The sequence below is a fragment of the Pinus tabuliformis genome, chromosome 8 (assembly GCF_031772625.1).
Source record: "Pinus tabuliformis cultivar Carrire ecotype Pingquan chromosome 8, CPIR1, whole genome shotgun sequence".
Lineage (NCBI taxonomy): Eukaryota > Viridiplantae > Streptophyta > Pinopsida > Pinales > Pinaceae > Pinus > Pinus tabuliformis.
Genome location: NC_142294.1, coordinates 979123230 through 979139807, shown reverse-complemented (window position 1 = coordinate 979139807; position 16578 = coordinate 979123230). Strand labels below are relative to the sequence as shown.

The 16578-nt window shown below is 37.0% G+C and overlaps 1 protein-coding gene across 2 annotated transcripts; it reads left to right on the top strand.

Annotated features, from left to right (window-relative positions):
• The first annotated feature begins 3286 nt into the window (after window positions 1-3286).
• LOC149238707 (malate dehydrogenase, mitochondrial-like) lies at window positions 3287-15937 on the top strand. 2 transcript variants are annotated; one of them, XM_089367028.1, is made up of 3 exons: window positions 3634-3765; window positions 12506-12678; window positions 15551-15932. In XM_089367028.1, exons 2-3 carry the CDS (start codon window positions 12517-12519, stop codon window positions 15746-15748), a joined length of 360 nt encoding a protein of 119 aa, XP_089223154.1. In that variant the 5' UTR covers window positions 3634-3765; window positions 12506-12516; the 3' UTR covers window positions 15749-15932. The 2 variants fall into 2 exon arrangements, with proteins under 2 accessions (XP_089223153.1, XP_089223154.1); XM_089367027.1 differs by lacking the exon at window positions 12506-12678 and having other exon boundaries at window positions 3287-3765; window positions 15551-15937.
• The last annotated feature ends 641 nt before the right edge of the window (window positions 15938-16578 follow it).

Here is a 16578-nt window from a genome sequence, read left to right as displayed (position 1 = left end):
CCTTGGATTTGAAGGCAGTCTTCCACACATCAGAATTAACCAAACTTCAAGTTAATATTGCTGGAATATTTGGCCCCCTTGAGCTGGTCCAGAAGGTCATCAATCCATGGGATTGGGTACCTATTATAGACAATGATTTTGTTTGGCACCCGATAGTCAATATAGAGTCTCCAGGTCCCATCCTTCTTATGTACCAATACAATCAGACTCCCACAGGGTGATGAGCTTTTCCTAATGTGCCCTTTCTGCAACAACTCCTGAATTTTCCTCTTGATCTCATTCTTATCCAGAACACAACGTCGATATATTGATCCATTGGGAATGACGCGCTTGGGGTCAGATCGATGGAGTGCTTGACCTGACAATGGAGAGGTACCCCCGCAGGTGAGGTGAAAATGTCCTTGTACTCCTCCATGACCTTGTCCATCTGCTACTACTGTGCGGAGGAGCCATGTTTGGAATTTGTGGCCACAATCTTCTTCTTGTCCTGAGGGTGAATCATAAGGAAAACAAATTTCCTAGTCTGTGAAATGATCTTACTACATTTCTTTGCAGAGATCAAATAGATGGTGGTAGGCGGGGCTACTCGAGCTAAAGGAGTTGGAGACTTTTGGCTAGTCTAGAGAATATCACAAAACAACTCCTAAACTTCAATGAACTCGCTTTCCAACACATACTAAGAAAGGGCAACAAGTTGGTAAACATGCTTACCAATGAAGGACTCAACTTCACTTTAGAGGTCATGGAATCTCTATGGGAACAAATTTTTGTTGCTCAATGGAAGCATGAATGTCAAGACATTGTTGAACAAGACAAAGTTCCCTAAGGTGGGTGCACAACATTAATTTTCCTGATTGACCATGATCTGTAGTAATCATATGAGAGGGAGGCAAGATGCCCACACCCAGCGAACTGCATGGCATATCTGCCACCACCATCACAATTCTCAGTAGAGGATGATATTTATGGTATTAGAGGCATTTGTACGAAAGGAGGTGGGCTACTATCATTTCGTAGATCTCACACTCTTCGAATCGAGCACACATTCATGGTTTTGTGTAGGTGAGTACACCACTGTCATTTAAAGAAGCAAAGCATATCATGTTGGATCACTAAGAGAAAAATACAGCCAATTCTCGAAGCCTTTAAAATAGGGCATATGGTCATGGGGTCCTGCAACACTCTATCAATGAATCTAGCTTGCAAGCGCCATGTAATCCCCGACGTTTGCACTTGCAATCAACCCCTTAGGATCTCCACTTTCGGTTATCATCCATGCCTCTCCTTTACAAGGATCTCTATCAATCAAGTTTGGTCTTCTCCTTTACTCCCCTTGCAACTCACTTCAAGATTGGTTCTTTTCCACAACCTCTCTTCTTGCTCCGATTTGGAATTTCGGATCTTGTCTCTCTGTCCCCATGCTTGGCTTTATTTTTGTTGCAGGTTTCCTCACCTGAGCCTCCTCACAATTTTAACCCCCCCCCACTTTCAGTTAGAAAGGTTAACCTCTATCTAGTTTATTTTTACCCACCATCGACTTGTTCCTCCTTTCAATCGACTTTCTGCCGCCCCTACCTCTCACTCAGTCATGGTTCAATGTTGCACCACCATCTCCACAGAGGCAGAACATAGGGGCAGATCGAGTCAACTCCCCTCTCCTACTCCTCCCTCCCTGCATGCCTCCCATGCTCAGGATTCCACCGGAGCCATCGTGGACCATTATCAACGTCTCGTTCTTGAGTTCATGTAGTGAGCTATCGCTTACATCAAAGGGCAAGTTCGCTAGGCTAGAAGATACGTGCCAAATCATCACGTGGAGCGAGAAACACAAGATTATATTCATGATAATAGAAACTCCACCAGGGCGAGGGCCTCTGCTTAAGAATATTAACCTGTAATGGCATACTGAGACACTCATGGGCCGGGTACTTACTGACAGGGTTGACACCTAACAAGAGCTCCTTATTTGATGTTAGAACTCCTGGACAGAATGAACAACATGGAGAACATGCTGAATGACATGGATGACAACCTCAACCAAATTCTATCTACTACCCAGCCTCCATCAACCACAGGAGATGACTCTCACCCTCGAGCTCATACTTAACACCCTGTAGAATGACAACTCAAGTGCAACTCTAGGAAAAATGATAACTCTCTCTATACCATCTCTATTCTTCTACTTGTTTTAGAATGTATTTTGGTCTCTTAGTTTATGTAATTTTGTCTATGTATATCCTTGTTTTTGGTTTAAATTCCCAGACTCTCAGGTCAGAAAGAATGCGAGAAATATGAAAATTTTGTTTATGTGCTATTGCTTTGACCTCCCTAACGATAGACCAAACCAATCCATCTATGTTATAATCACGTTTTTTCTCACAGTAATATAATCTAAATCCTCTAATCTTACAAAAATATGTCATTATTAGCTCAAGGCTGAACTCTTATGGGATTAATACCCTTACTTACCGGATTTTATTTTAAAATACTCGTTTATCTAACTTACTTGCTACATTAACCCAACTACCTTGTTATTTACTGCGCTAAGCGCATGAAATAACTCCATTCTTTCAAACAATTCTATCTCTTTATTTATCCTGTAAACTATTTATAACAACATTCTTTAACCCTACCTTATACCTTTATAAAAAGATTTAATTATCATTATAAATCTCCATCAACAATTATATTTTTATAATATCTTTCCTCAATGATCTTATTACTTTGAAATAAAAATTAAAAACTATCCTAATCCCTAAATATAAAACTTTCCCTTTTCCTAGAATGGAAAATGGTCCTTCGCACTCTTATAACCCCTAAAAACATATTATTTTAAAATATATAGCTATCTCAATTATCACTCCCTTTTAAAAAACACCCTAACATCATATTCACCACTTTTAAAGATTCTCTGCAAAGATTCACCACTTTCGAGGATTCCTTGGGATTGGACTATTCGACATACATAACAAACAACTAAAATGGTCCAATATCAATCAAAATATCCACAATATGACATATTCCATAAATAACTAACACCCCTGAAAAAAAAAAAACACTTTCCTTTTAAACACACCGAGATTTGCAATGTTTAAATACATTGTAAACTAGTCTGACCCCTAACCAGAGTTTGATAAAAATCTCCTAATATTATTAAATTTATTTAAAAAAATAAAATAAAAAATATCTCTATTTTATAATAACTTAATTAACATTTGACCAACTGAAAATTTCGATCACATGATGTTCCATTCCCGAACCTCGTCCCCCCAAAAGAGGGATTTCTATCACGAGCTGTCTGATTGTCAATAACTAAGAATTTCGCAATAAAATAGATTAAACCAAAGCCCTGCATAGTACCGTGAGGCTTTAAAATCCCTTTTAACAAAGTCGTATCCACACATCTCCATTGATTCGGCCTTTAAGCTCTGGAATCTCCCCCTTCTTCTTCATCTTCCTTCAGCTTGCATTCTTTCAGTGTTACCAGCGGCAAAAATGAGTTCTGCAATGCGACAATTGGTGGGATCTGCACTGAAGAATGCATCATCTTCTTCTTTCAAAACTAATGTTATGCCGAGAAGGTTTTATTCGAGTGGTGGAAGTCCGCCACGCAAGGTTGTTGTGTTGGGAGCTGCTGGGGGTATCGGGCAGCCATTGGCTCTTCTGATGAAACTCAATCCTCTGGTGTCAAAGTTGGCGCTCTATGATATCGCTGGCACTCCAGGTGTGGCTGCAGATGTCGGCCACATCAACAGCCGTGCTGAGGTGGGTTCCTCTTTTCCTATCGCGTTTTTTTCGTTCTCTGTATGCTGGATCTGTTCTCTCTGCGAACGATAGAGATGTTTTGATTTTAGTTTCAAGGGATCTCCATTGGGATCGATCGTACGACGACCCACTTGGTAGGATCTACTTTTCGTTAGTGTTTTACCTATTATTAGTTCTTTGATTTTACGTTTCTGATATTGTCCATGGTCAGATTCTTCATCATTTTGCATAACAGAGTCATCACCTGAAAGACAACCAACATGATAAAAAGTGAAATCGGGTGCTAGAGACAAGGATTTTGCTGGAACAAGACCTTCACCTCAAGCCAAACATGGTTAATCCCACACAAATCGACCATCATTGTGTAGTGAAGAAGAGACACCCACTCCATCTGGAAATGCAAGAACAATTGTATACCCCCATTTCCCTAGTTTGTGCAAAGCAAGAGAAAAATAAACATCTCATGAAATCAATAAAATGGTAGAGGGAAGATGATTATCAAGAGAAAATTAAAACATATACACTAAAATCGATTTATATGCTGCATCTTTCCTTCCATTGGGAAGGTCAATGAGGTTGAATCCAGTCTTTTGACAGCGTTCTCTCAGTCTTGGAGGAAAATTATTAAAATCTCCATAATGCCGAGAGCATAGTGACAACACCTGTAACCATTGGATGCAACCCAAGAGCCATCCTAATATTACCTGCTACATCCTCTGGATGGACTTCCCCAGGAATAGGGCAATTTTCAATATCCCAATTTAGAAATATCCTCCGACTTTATTAACCAGTACTTATTCAGTGACCAGTAACACATGGGATAGTATTATTTGCAATTTTCTTAAGGAACTTCATCAATCTTGAAAGACGAGCCATATCTATTTTGCAATATAACTTTTACGCATCTTGCACATTCAAAAATGCCATTGCCCGAAAGATGCATTTAAACAAGCTGACCCCAGACAATTTTGTCTCATGAACACATGCCCACTACTAGAACAATACTAATGTGGACCTATGCACTGAGAGGAAACCGAAACCATGTTGCGGAGACCTGAAACAGAAAATCCCCAAATATATCCTCAGAAGGTCAAAGTCCAGGTTTATTTGGAAATCAGGAAATTCTGTTCCTTTCAAATACGTTTATATAATCTGTTCAGAAAATGGGAAATATCATCTTTATGGGGTCACATGTCCTGTACATCCTGCATTAGTTAATAACAAGTCATGAAATAAAATTGATCAGTAATCAAACAAGTCATGTTGCTAGAATCACATCACAAGAGACTAAAAAACAAAATCATTATGTCAGCCTTCAACTTTCTCACAATATAAAAGCTCTCATTTCATCTTATATATTTGTAATAAGAATTCCTCAATACAATATATAAATTACATCTTCCAAAATGCAAACCATAACCTCTACTCTGCATATTTATATGTCGCTATAGATAAATTACAAACCTGTAATTCTCAATATCATTTAGAGCTTTGTTCCATAACTCTAGCATTTTCTTTTTAGAAACAGCTTCAAACTCTTGAGAAGCCAAGAACTTCAAAATGCTGTTGAGAATCAAGATGTCAATTACTTGCTTAGTTAACTCTTTAAAAAATGTATTTTGACAATGCTCTAAATAGTTTGAAATCATCTATCCTGAGACATTAAGATTTGATACTTACATCTAGACAAAGAATGGTGATTGCAACATCGGTGGATTGTTAATTTTAATAAACTTTAGAACCACCGTCAGCAACAACGAATTTCCTTTTAATGTCGCGTTCCTCCATCACAATTGCAACATCTATAAATTTTTGAATTAGTGCTTCAAGTTATTAAACACCAAATACATTGTAATCAAGATCTTCGGTGTATCTTTGTTAGTCCAGTGTTGAAAAATTTGGCAGCAGAATTGCACAGGAATGGCTTACCAAAATCCCATGCAGTTCTCGTTTGAATATTTCTAGGCTTGCTTCTGCTGCATATTCATCAACATTCAAATCTCCTTGGAGGATCATCTCTCCATCCCCATCTTCGTCATCTTGTTCACTTCAACTTCCATCATCTGAGCCTCCATCTCAATGTGAAGCCATTTTCACTTCTATGCCATATGCATCAAAGTCATCACATAGGTCATTACAAGCACCTAAATCTGTGAATTCTTGGACTCCTTTAAACTTTTCCCTTCTCTAACTTTCCAGTATGTTCTTTCTTCCTAAGCACATCTCTTGAATCATTGGTAGAAGAGTTCATTTTTATATTACCTTGTATGAACTTGTTTGATAACTCTCTTAAAGACACAAACTTATTGTTTCCTTTTCTTTCAATGATGTGGTGAAGACATCATGCATCGTTTCTATCAAATTAACTAGATTATAAGAACCATACTCCAATAAATATAGAGGTCTGCCAAAGACCTTTTGAGAATGTGGACAAGTTGTCTTTTTAAACCTTGAATATCGCTAGGTTGCACCCAAAAATATGAAGTTTGTCCTGCATTTGTTTCATTAGAAGGCATTCCATGTTGACCAGAATCTGTGACAGATAATGTCTGCATAGGCTTATCAAGTGCAGACAATATGACACTAGCTGTTTGAATCCTTTGCAATGAGGAAGATTTACCTACATGAGTGGGTAGAGTCCTTGAAATAGGAGCTGGATATTGTGTTGACCATGAATGCACTATAACATTATTATCATTTCTTATGAAAGAATTTGGGTTATATTCTCCAACCACATGAGAAGTTTTTGTCAAATCCATCGAAACATGCTTTGGATTTTTACAATAAATTTGGTTTGGAGTATTTCCAATGTTGTATCCATTCTTGAAGCTCCCTCTATAGACAATAGCTTCTTCATCATTTTGCATATCAGAGTCATCACCTGAAAGTTGGGAAGATGGTATTTTTGAATATGCAATTCACATTCCTACAGTGAACTCTTAAGCGTGTCTTCATGAAAATGGCACGTAGCACGGTCAAAGAGCAGCTTTGGTCTTGGGTTGGGTTTGATTCCTAGCTTGTAAAATTTTCCAGATGTTGTAGTTCGAACTTCGAAGATGAAAGTACAAAACATTGGTAGACAAACTGCTTAAGAGTCATTAAGCATGTAAAGGGTTAAAGGCTGAGTATTATATTTTGTGTGAAACAAGAAAACAGGAAATTAACCGTTTCCCTGAGAAAATGCTTCAGGGACTGCTTGCCAACCTACTTTCTCTATCCAGGACTCTGGCTTCTTTTTTGGTGACTTGTGTACAAAATGCGTTTGATTGCTGCGACTGCCAACTTGACACCACGTACAGCTCTAGAAGAAGATCAGTGAGAGCTTAAGAACATGTGTTTCTTCCGGTTAAAATCCAGAGTAGTGTGGATTATGTATGCTTTTGTATATTTTCAACTGTTGGTAATACTCGTCCTGGTTCCTCTTTCTTCTCCTTCATACCAAGTTAATTTTGTTTGCTTGAGTTTGGTTATGGTATTGTGTTTAATGATGGTGTGATTCCTGGCTGATTTTACATGCCTGAATTCCATGTGTTAGACCTATGAACCAAAGGAATCCTACTGAAGTAGTTAAAACCTCTTTGATTTGAAAAGCAAATACCCATTAAGCTAAGTAGGTTCCCGAATCCCTTGATAGTTCCAAGAACAAAATGGAGGTGTATTCTACAACCTGAGTTGTGTCCACTGCCCCACGCCCCCTGCTCCCACCAAGCGTGTATTGAATCAAATCCATGCATTTGGTACATTTATGATTTAATATGGATACTGGACTCAGTGTGCAGCTTCAGAAATCCCAAATACATATTTCCAGTTTAGCTTCAGAAATCCCAAATGCATATTTCCAGTTTATCCAAATAACATAGTGTTTTGGCTTTTGTCAATTTTACTCGAAATCCAATGAGCTGAGCTTTACAGCCTCTAAGAAAGAGGGAAATAGTCATAGACACAATACAGCTAGAAAGGTTCAGGCTGTCTATGTAAGAGGGAAATAGACACAATACAGCTAGAACTGTAAGAGATGGCTTCTTATTTAAATGCTTTGAGTAAGCATCCCTGAATATGTACGGGAGATCGTCTTTAGACCAAGTGTTGACCCTGGCTGTCGAAAAAGAGTCTCCATCGTAGGCTTTGAAGCTCCATGGCTACTAGCTTGTGCAACATGTTATTGTTGCTACGGGGTAGTGTAAACTATGTAATGTCTTAAGAGCAGAAACGATTCATCATGCAAAAGGGATTAATAAAGTTTAGTAAAGCAAGAACTTTTTTGAACTTTATGGTTTTATGCCATGGTCCTTTTATTGAAAGAGTGGTTGTCAATGATCAAGTTTGGTGTCTTGAGTCCCTTCTTTAATATTATTTTATAAAAGTTGGCCCTTTTCCTCTGCCTTCAAATTGCAGGGAAGATGGTATTTTTGAATTTGCAATTCACATTCCTACAGCGAACTCTTAAGCGTGTCTTCATGAAAATGGCACGTAGCACGGTCAAAGAGCAGCTTTGGTCTTGGGTTGGGTTTGATTCCTAGCTTGTAAAATTTTCCAGATGTTGTAGTTCGAACTTCGAAGATGAAAGTACAAAACATTGGTAGACAAACTGGTTAAGAGTCATTAAGCATGTAAAGGGTTAACGGCTGAGTATTACATTTTGTGTGAAACAAGAAAACAGGAAATTAACCGTTTCCCTGAGAAAATGCTTCAGGGACTGCTTGCCAACCTACTTTCTCTATCTGGGACTCTGGCTTCTTTTTTGGTGACTTGTGTACAAAATGCGGTTGATTGCTGCGACTACCAACTTGACACCACGTACAGCTCTAGAAGAAGATCAGTGAGAACTTAAGAACATGTGTTTCTTCCTGTTAAAATCCAGAGTAGTGTGGATTATGTATGCTTTTGTATATTTTAGTAGTACAATGGCTGCCTGAAGGATCCAATGGCTACTTAAAGGTAGGTCCCTTGTCGCACAAACAAAAAGATCTTATACATGAATTTGATGTCTCGGTTGGCTGTGACCTTAAAAGTTGGATTATTAATATATATCCCTAAGAGACTGGCACCCCTCTCAAAAGTTTGTAGATCTCTCAAAGGTCTGCAAGTCTGGTCATGGATGCAACTACCTTTGATACAGTTGCAGATTCTTTTATGGATCCTCTTAATGAGCCCAAAGGGGTCTAATCACTTGTCCAAATCTTGTAGTCAAGGAATGCAGACAGAAGGTGTGCCTTTCCCATCATGTTGCTTACAACTGTTGCCTGAAAATGCCAAAACACAATGCCAATGCCCTGCATGCTAGATAAAGTTAATAACAGTCTGAAGAAAGGTACAGATATAGATGACAAGACCTCCTTCTAGGGAATCAAAATGGAAAATGACGCTTAAATATCCAATCAACGAATTAGAATTTCACCACTGAAGTTCAACCCAGATTAAATTGCTTGCTAGGAAATGTTGATCTAGAAATCATCAACAAGAATTCAGATGGGAGAAGAGAACAATTGAAATCCAAGATTGCTTTGAATGCACTCTGTCAATTGCTAAAACAAGAACAATGCTTTTCTTTAGATTGTGGGTTGTTCAAGAGAGGAGAACTATAATATTTATTTCTGCAGATTCGGTCCTCTTAAGGCATTTAAAACAGAAAACATTTAAAGATAGTTTTACATTTTAAGGATAAAATATCTGGAACCTTTCATCATGACACCTATAATGTCATTTAACAGGCATTGAGCTTTGCAAGTTTGATCCTCAGGTTACACCGCAGTAGAGCATAATTTCCAGGGTCATACGCTAAAATTATAAATTGGATCCTGGGGTTCTGCTGATAACTGTACAAGTATGTATATGTCATTTTCAGACATAAATGGTTTCCCCTGTGAAATCATCTCCAAATCAGCTACAACAGCAGGGAAGGTTTACTTAACATCTCAACTGCAAGCTCTCTCCACGAGAGCAACGACTGACAAATGATGCAAGGTAAGCTTCTGAAGATGTAATCTAAGGTTAGATTTTTCGATTTTCTTTTGGATTAAATTTAATATGGTTCATTTGTTTTAAAATGGGTCCGACGATGTCACTTTGCTGAAGCACCACTTTTCTTCCCTTAAAAGCAAAGATTAGCAGGTTCATTGCTCCCTGTACACTGACAAGGAGCAATGCATCGCCCTTGTCCTTACTGCAAGGAGCAATGATTGCCTAATGCCCTTCAGCAGCAATGACCTGGTCAAGCTTTTAGATTTGTTCATTTTTTAGGGGATCACTTTGAAGAGGTTTGAATTTTCAATTACCTCATCTAATTGCTTGGGAACTCGTACTAAACTTTGAATTCACTAGGACAAAGGGTCTGGAATCATCCTCCTCTCCTCTCCTCACCAAGTCTATATAATGAAGTCATTCCTAAGGGACAGAAAGAAAGCTCTCTCTAAGATTTTTCAGCAGCATGTAATTATCTCTCTCTGGAGTGGCTTCATTATATAGACTTGGTGAGGAGAGGAGAGGATGAATCTAGACCCTTAGGTCTTGCCATTGCCAGCCCACAACGCTTTCCAGCCTTGTTCTTTCATCACTGCTTTTTCTCATAGTAATGATAAAATGCAACTATTTTGATTCATTGTAATATATGGTTCAAAATGCTGGTATGAAAAATATATGACAAAATACACATAAAAATTGAATACACATAAAAATTGTTACAGATGTATAGTAAAGGACTGGAATTTCCCTTTAGATTCAGTTTATTGTTTTTATTCAATAATTATTTACTGGAGAGCCGCTTATGAACCACCTGTGGACTTTAATATAGTTTCTTTCTTTCATTCTTAATATTGGGTTTCCTAAGATTGAGATTGTTCTATTTAACAGATGTTTGTGGATGAAGTGCTGGAGCTTGTAGAGCTTGATAGCTTGAGAGACACATTGGTGGGTCTTCCTGGTGTGACTGGTCTATCAACTGAGTAATGGAAGAGACTAACCATTGCTGTAGAACTTGTTGCAAATCCTTCAATCATATTCATGGATGAGCCGACACCTGGTCTGGATGCCAGAGCTGCAACTATCGCGATGCATACAGTTAGGAATACAGTGGACACAGGCCGAATTGTAGTCTGTACTATCCATCAGCCAAGTATAGATATTTTTGAAGGATTTGATGAGGTAAGATACATCTCTAACTCCTTACAGGTTGTTAATATAGCCAAATCTGAAATTGTGATCAGACACCCACAAAAAAAATATGAAAGCATGCATGAGACCACATGTCATGGAAGGAAAAATATTTTTCACTAGAAATCCAAACCACTGACAATAATCATAGGGGGCCAATTGGTAGTGATGTATCTAGAGTTCAGAGAGCTATATTTAAATTTCAAATCCAAGGCCATGGAGTAAAATATTTAATATCAAAGGTCTTCAGCAAAATGGCTAGTTTTGAAAAGGTTATAAGATGGATTGTAGGAAGAAGTAGATGGTTCTGTAAATTTCTAGAAAGGAAGATCTTTTAGAAGCCCACCAATATCAATATTTAAAACAATTTTCACTGCCCACTCTGAAGGGCAATGCATTTGGACACCTAGGTAAAACCTGATAATCATGTGTGTAAAGCAATGCTTATTGAACAAAACCTTGCAAATATTTAATGATGCTTACTTTCCCAAACAATCCCAACTACAATAGCATTCTTTCTTTTTTTTGCAGCTGCCTTTTGACTGGCGTGGGTGAAACACCTTAATTGCATCTATTCATCAAAGTCACGCATGACTTGCAGATGGGCTCATCTGTGCAAACCTCAATAGCACAGGGGTCATCATTAACAACACCTCTGCATTATCATTGAACTGGTGTTTATCACGTTAACCCGACTTCATATTTTGGAATGACATGGGCAGCCGCATTATCATGGGAATATGCCTCCTGGGTTTTGAACCTGGGTCATCCTCATGACAAGCACCCTACAACTTGCCACTAAATCACAGCCCAATGGACGAGGTAGTTCATATTTTTTTGATGAAAAGTGCATCTATATTTTTAGCAGAATCCACGGCTGGATCATATGCCTCTACTTAATAGGACTTTTTGATCTGATGGATCTAAGTCATACTTGGCCTAATGACTACTTAGAAGTTAGAATAGTCTCATTGCATTGTCAATTTGTTATTTTGTGAGGATTGAATTGATGACCCTCTACATATTGGATTTGCCTCTATATCCAACCTTTTTAAGGTCGTTTAGATTTGCCTCTTTATCCATGAGTAGATTAAATCAAAATAGTCTTCGTAGCGTAAATTAAACTAAGGTTGAATAAACTCCCTAAAGTGGCTTGTGAGATGCTAATTATTTATCACAGCATCACTTTTATACCTGGATTGGATAAGACTATACCCTGATTGAAATGTCGTATACCTGGATTGGACAAGATTATACCCTAATTGAAACGTGGGTTGGTATAGGTCTTCAATCTCCTACGAGCATAATCATTGCTTTTGGTGCTCTATCTCCTCGGTAAAAGCCAAAAGGTGGATTTTACTATAGAATACAAATAATCCTATTCTTGTTCACTATGAGGAGGACATACCATTGCTTGGGTCATGGAACAAGGATAACAAGTTTTACTTCTTTTGGAACTTTGCGATAATAATTTCTTTTCTTATTTCTTGGTCTACATATTTATCATTTAATTTGGTACTGCCATATTGATTTTATCATGCTTGTGTCACGACCTTGTCAGTAATTCACAGCAGTGTGACCTGGGTGCAAGTTGCAGGATATATGGGAGAGGAACAACTTGGCACGGCATTGGAGAATGCAGATGTTGTGATCATTCCTGCTGGTGTGCCTCGAAAACCTGGCATGACCCGTGATGATCTCTTCAACATCAATGCAGGGATTGTTAAATCTCTTTGCTCTGCAATTGCAAAATACTGCCCAGAGGTAAGTTGTCATGATTTATGATCTTCTTTGAAGTTTTTGTTTTCATGCGATTTTCTTATTGACTATTTCATAGGAATAAGCATGACGTTCATTGTAAGTTGCTTTGTCGAAGGCTTTGTATGTTTGAGATCTATAGAGATGGAAATATATACAAATACATATTTGCAAGAATCTTTAAGCAAGTTGTTGATCTAGATTTACATACTATTCTTGTATATAATCAATTCTACTGGAGAGGTTAACGAAGCTTGAAGACTTCTTTGAGTCAAACGAATAGGTGATTGACTCATTATTGACTCTTTATTTAGACAAATTGCAGCTAACTTTTTTCCATAAGAAGGAAATACTAATTGAAATGAACTTAAGAGTAATTAGCTGTGTAGTCCAATGCAAGTTTGCAGCCACTGTTAAAGCCCTGTTATTCTTGTTTCTCCTCTTGTAGTTAGTAACTTAGCTTTTGGACTTTTGAGAAAATTGGCATATGAATATCAATATAAAAAATATCCTTGGTCTTCTATTTAACTGTGCACAAATCCACTGATCACGAGGTATCCTCTATAACATTATATATTACATACAATCAGTATGTACTACCATTAGTGTGGCAAGTTAATAGATAAAGAAGTATGTTTCACAATTATTTGTTTTGTTCATGTACTGGTGTGTGTGTACAGTATGTATAGTATATTGTTACATATTATATAGATAGAGATATGGAGAGGGGGGAGAGTGTACTGGATAATGTTTTCCTTCTATCAGGAATGGTATATTTGGATTCAAGAAATCATCTAGAATTGGTTTTTATGGCATTGCTGAGGACTTGATATCCATGGCAGGCAATTGTAAATATGATCAACAATCCTGTAAATTCTACTGTACCAATAGCTGCTGAGGTTTTTAAGAAGGCAGGGACCTATAATGAAAAGAAACTCTTTGGTGTTACTACTCTTGATGTTGTCTGTGCAAAGACGTTCTATGCTTCAAAAGCAAGGGTTCCTGTTGAAGGTATTTAAAATTCTGGCTTGTTATGCTTAGCTACTCTCAAATATTTAGTATTCTGTAAAATATTTTTATTTTTTATAATTTAATCATGAAATATGCATCCTGGGCAAACATGCCAGGCACTTCTCCTCATTTCAAGGATGGTATCATAGGGCTCAAGGCCATCAGAAATATAGTCAGCTCAAGATGTCACTTGAGGGAATTGAACCCGGGTGGGAAGGATAACAGTCTTTGCACACAACCATCTGGGCTAGACCCAATACATGATATGCTGCAGGATCTTACCAACATCATGCTTTTTTTAACATTAGATACAATTCTCAATTTTATGTTTGTTGTTGATGTCATCCTATGCTGTCTGCAGAAGTTGATGTTCCTGTTGTAGGTGGACATGCGGGTGTTACAATTCTTCCACTTTTTTCACATGTATATGACTTTGTTGGATCCTCATCTTGAGTTTGTTCTTTACTCTTGGATATTAGAAGATTAATTTATCAAAGATAAAATGAGATCATAATTACCTACCCTTCAATACAGTTAAAAAGGGAACATACACTTTTTTGTTTTGATAATTTTTTTTAGGCAACACCAAAGCCAAACTCTGTATTATCTGAGGAGGACATTAAAGCCTTGACAAAGCGCACACAGGATAGAGGAACTGAAGTTGTTGAAGCAAAAGCAGGGAAAGGTTCAGCCACACTGTCTATGGCGTAAGTTTATGTTTTGGTCCTCTATAGTGGCTAATATGCATTCATATCTTTTGAATGTTTTTTTATTCTTATGTGACTGTCTAGAGTGCTGAATTTTTCATCTTGATGCATTAGTTGGAGTCAGATAATCTTATCATGGTGTGTGCTTCATGATTTCATGCTTGGCATGCAACATGATTTCATGCTTGATAAGTACCTAATATGAGATTCACTGTCAGTGAGAATATGGCATGAAGGAGCTTCTTTCTCTTTATCTGAATCTTGTCTCAAATCTTTTGCCTTAAGCTTAGGTACTTATCCTACATGAAATCATGTAGCATGCATGTCTCAAATCTTTTCCCTTAGGCTTTCTCATTTGTGTGAAACTCAGCGGGTTCTTTTAACCTGTGAGGTTTGACCGATGGATTGTTGCCTTTCATTTACCTTAGTTTGATTGAAATGTTCAGAGTTAATCTAGATTCTGCATGCAAAGATCCTTCCCTAAGAAAAGCCATGAGTCTCTTCAAGGATGTTATTCCTTCTTAAACATAAGATATGTCAAATGGATCCCGCAAAAGTTGTGTGCTTGATGATGGGTAAATCTGGGTATGAGATTTACAAATTTGCACTTACATGTATGCCTGTGGTTGCAATTCACAGATAGGTGCATAACATCCATTCATTACCTCATCTTGAGCATTTGAGCATGGTTCATGAAAAAAACATTGCTGGTCAGTTAAATCCATTAGTTGAAAACTTGGAAGTGAAGAGTAGTGTTGTAGTCTTCTCTATGTTGATGAATGCTTTTTGAGACTTCAAAATGTTTAGACATGCAATTCCTTTTTCATCTTGCTCCTGTGTTCTCAAATTTTTTTTTTCTACTGTTTTTTAAGGCCAAATATAAACCATGGGATATATATTTTTACCCTGAAGACCTCCAAATCATTTGGAAAAGGAGGTGCTGCAGCAAAAGAGATGGGTTGAATTTGTTGTTTGGATGGACTCTATGGTATGTAATCTTAGTTGGATTTCCAATATACTTTTAAACCATATTTTCATTTTATTTTTTAGTACTATTAGATATTATATCTTACCTCATTTTATGGTTAACATTGTATAACAAAAACATGCATTGTGTTATGTAATTAATACTAACATGTAATATTGATTTTTTTTGTCAGAATGCTATAGGTAATGATTGCCAAGACGATGATCCAAATTATGTTCAACATATATCAGGAGATGATGAGGATGAGGATGAGGATGATGGTGGTGAAGGAGGAGATGATGATGATAGTTGCGGTGTTGGTGATGATGTGGATCAGAGTAATGAGGATGGTCAAGATGATCATGAGGATGATCTTGGTGGTGGTAGCTAGGCATGCACATGCATTGTTTTTTATGAAGAAATTATTGTGTAGAATGACATTGTTATGTTTAGATGGGTGTTGTGAATTTACCCTATATCAATGAGACATTTTGATTTTGTAATCATACGATGAGTTTGATTTATGTATGTTGTTAATTTATCGTAACGATATTCATGAAATATTTTGATTTGTTAATCATATTTGAATTTTAGTTGTTTTGATTAAAAATAATACTGATTTTATTAGTATTATGTTGCTATTTTATACATGTTTTGAAAATTGCTAATGGCACATTGTTATTTTTTTGGATGGATGTTGTCAATTTCTCTTAAATTTCTTTACAAATAATTTTGAATTGTGATATCTGCCTTAATGATATTTAGAAACTATCATATATTTCACTATGAATCTATAAAGGGGGTCATATATGTAAAGAAAAATATACTCGATATAAGAAGTCAAATGCGGATGTAACCATGGATGCAAAATTGAAAGTAAAATTGGATGTTAAACTAGGAATTAATACAAAATGCAAACAATTGACATACAAAGTGTTTTAAATTAGAAGTGAAAAATTGTGCAATAGTTGACACAAAGAAGGGAACAAAACATGGCATACAAAAGGATATCAAATTGGGCAAAAACAAGGACACATAAATGGGCACCAAATTAGATGCAAAAAAAGACAACAACTAGATGTAAAATAAGATGCAAAGTTGAGCGTTAAAAAGAAACAAAAAACGTTACAAATTAATATGCCAAATGATGATGCAAATAATGGTGTAAATTTGGGATGCAAACTTGGGTGCAAAAAAGGAAAAAAAAAAGATGTAAGAAAA

Coding starts and splice junctions, on each gene's coding strand:
- LOC149238707 (XM_089367027.1), top strand. CDS start 3,496: ATGAGTTCTGCAATGCGACAATTGGTGGGATCTGCACTGAAGAATGCA. Junction 3,766..15,550: donor ACATCAACAGCCGTGCTGAG/GTGGGTTCCTCT, acceptor TTTTTTTGTCAG/AATGCTATAGGTAATGATTG.